Source organism: Nicotiana tabacum, chromosome 19 (genome assembly GCF_000715075.1).
Source record: "Nicotiana tabacum cultivar K326 chromosome 19, ASM71507v2, whole genome shotgun sequence".
Lineage (NCBI taxonomy): Eukaryota > Viridiplantae > Streptophyta > Magnoliopsida > Solanales > Solanaceae > Nicotiana > Nicotiana tabacum.
In genome coordinates, this window is record NC_134098.1 from 52,974,460 (window position 1) to 52,977,155 (window position 2,696).

At 34.2% G+C, this 2,696-nt stretch overlaps 1 protein-coding gene across 1 annotated transcript; it reads left to right on the forward strand.

Moving 5' to 3' along the window:
* Positions 1 to 1,201: 1,201 nt before the first annotated feature.
* On the forward strand, positions 1,202 to 2,316 carry LOC107769169 (LOB domain-containing protein 14). Its single transcript, XM_016588345.2, has 2 exons — positions 1,202 to 1,545; positions 1,642 to 2,316. The coding sequence occupies exons 1-2, from the start codon at positions 1,264 to 1,266 to the stop codon at positions 2,059 to 2,061; spliced, it is 702 nt and encodes a 233-aa protein (XP_016443831.1). The 5' UTR covers positions 1,202 to 1,263; the 3' UTR covers positions 2,062 to 2,316.
* Positions 2,317 to 2,696: the final 380 nt, after the last annotated feature.

Sequence of the window (2,696 nt, forward strand, 5' to 3'; positions counted from 1 at the left end):
TAATGGTAAACTCTATAATAAGCCGGAATTAGTAATATGATAAAAATATTAATTAACGTCCTATTATAGGTTAAACTACATTATATTAGCCTGTTTGGCTGAGCTTTAGGAAGGGCCAAAAGTATTTTTCTTTTTCCAAATAAAAAGTGTATTTTAGAGAATTGAAATATTTGACCAAACTTTTAAAAAAATATATATAATTTTGAGTGGTAGCAAAAGTTGTTTTTCAGAAACTGAAAAATAACTTTCTCGCAAAACACTTTTAGAATCTTGGCCGAACAGAAATTGCTGAACTAATATTAGCAAAGCTACTTTTCAAATTAATTGGCCAAATACAAATTGCTACTCTTTCGAGAGTACTTTTTAAATAACCACGTATGATAAAAAAATACTTTTCAAAAAATAATCAAATTTAAAAGTTTGACAAACTGTTGAGTCCGGACAATGAAGGGATGGGTGGTCTCCCTATATGGATTTGGACAATTCTCACCTCTTGAGCTAGTTTTTAGGTTGAGTTAGGTCCAAGATCCATTTATTATAGTATCAGAGCAGGACCCATCCCGATTTTCTGATTTTGGGCCCCCATAATTGTCCACACTCCAGATGTCCCTGTGGGCGTGAGAGGGTGTGTTGATGAATGGGATGGGTAGTCTCCTTATATGAACTTGAACAATTCTTGTCTCTATCTCTTAGCTAGCTTTTAGGTTGAGTTAGCCTATGGTCCATCTATCACAAACAGGTCGATAGAAATAACTTTCAAAGTGTTAAAGCTACCAGATAAGATTTAATCAAACGCAAGAACTAAATATATCTTGCATCAGTAAAAGAACAAGTATGTGGGTAGTCTTAACAGCTTTATCTATTTCCCCTCTGGCCCTCTCCTAAAAGCAAGAAATAAATGTAAATTGAGCTGAATAAGATCCAGCAATGAAGAAGCAAGCAGAGATGTATGGTTTGGTTTATGCTACCTCTAATTTTGTCCTTTTAGGATGTTAAATGGAATCTCAAAGGGCAGTATTAAAATTTGAGAATGGAAAGGGTAAACAGAATTTTATAATACAAACAAATTAAATCTGTCGCCCAATAAGGGAACCACTATCAATTAATTAATTATGTATTCATTATTTTATGATCCACCTCCTCCTCCTCTAGTGTTTATAAACATGGTGATAATGCTTGCACTTATCTAAGAACTCAGAAAAATTAATTCTGATTATCATCAGTACCAGCATATGAAACTTACTAATTAAGATCAATTAGAAGATGACAGGCTCTGCAGGTTCCCCTTGCGGTGCTTGCAAGTTTTTGAGAAGAAAATGTGTTAAAGGTTGTGTTTTTGCCCCTTACTTTTGCTATGAACAAGGTGCTACTCATTTTTCAGCCATCCATAAGGTTTTTGGGGCAAGTAATGTATCAAAACTTCTTGCTCATATACCTGTGAGTGATCGTGGCGAAGCGGCTGTCACAATTGCTTATGAAGCTCAAGCTAGACTTCAAGATCCAATATATGGATGTGTTTCCCATATTTTTGCCCTTCAACAGCAGGTTAGTAAGCTTCAAAATTGTCAATTGAACCTTTGATGCTTGTTAATTAGTCCTGGAATTTATGAGTTTTTTGTTCTTTGTTTCATGATTTCACAGGTAGTCAATCTACAAGCACAACTTGCTTCTCTAAAGGAACAAGCAGCTCATCAAAACTTGCAAAATGGTTCCAACTATGCAAGCCCTAATTATGAAAAATTTCAAGATCTTCAAAGTTGGTTTCATCAGTCTGAAAATTCCAACACCAATATGCCCCAATTTGATTCTAGCTTGACAAGTAACAATATTGGATCAACCCCATATTATGGAAGTCATGAAAACATGACATCAACTAATTACCATATGGAGAATTATCATAATATGGTGCTTCCCAAGGAAAATATGTCAAATTTTGAAGAGGGTTCTTGTTCAATAGATTCTTATGACATGCAAACAGATCATCACAACAGTCGATGGACATTTCAAGATGATGGAGATGACCTTCAGTCAGTGGCTTTCAGATATCTTCAACATTCTTGATCAGTATCTAGGTCTTCAAAAACAAATCATGGGTGAAGATTAATTACTCTGTCAATTTTTGTATTGCTAAAAGCACACTTTATGACATGAAATATCTGCTATCTTTCATAAATGAGCTAGAAACCCTAGAATGTTCAAAACCATCATAAGCCTATGGTTATGCCTACAATTGTTTTTCCTTAGGTCATGTGTAACCTTGAATATAATTAGAATATTATTAGTATATTTTAATAAATCTGCCTTTTGTTTTGAGTCCTTTGGCTTTTAAGAGGACCTAGCCAGATTTTAGACCTAGTAGACCTTATCAGTGCTTATAGAAACCTAGTTGTTACTGTGTACTTTCCCTTTTTTGAAGGTTAGAAGATCAGTTCAGAATACCACTTGGGTGCTTCTTTAAGGTTTTTAGCTGTAAATGATCACTTGCTACTCTAACTTTTCTTGACATTCTTGGGTGATTTTGATTATTCTTAGGTGTTAAATCATAAGCTGTCTATTAAACTTGGAGTTTCTTCTTTTGACTGAAAAGACTGAAGAGTTTTAATTACTTCCAAAAAGACTTCAATACCTTTGGCTGTTACATGGCAGTGCACACAGAAAATCATGAGTTCTACTAATCATATATATAGAAGATCATT

Coding starts and splice junctions, on each gene's coding strand:
- LOC107769169 (XM_016588345.2), top strand. CDS start 1,264: ATGACAGGCTCTGCAGGTTCCCCTTGCGGTGCTTGCAAGTTTTTGAGA. Junction 1,546..1,641: donor TTTTTGCCCTTCAACAGCAG/GTTAGTAAGCTT, acceptor ATGATTTCACAG/GTAGTCAATCTACAAGCACA.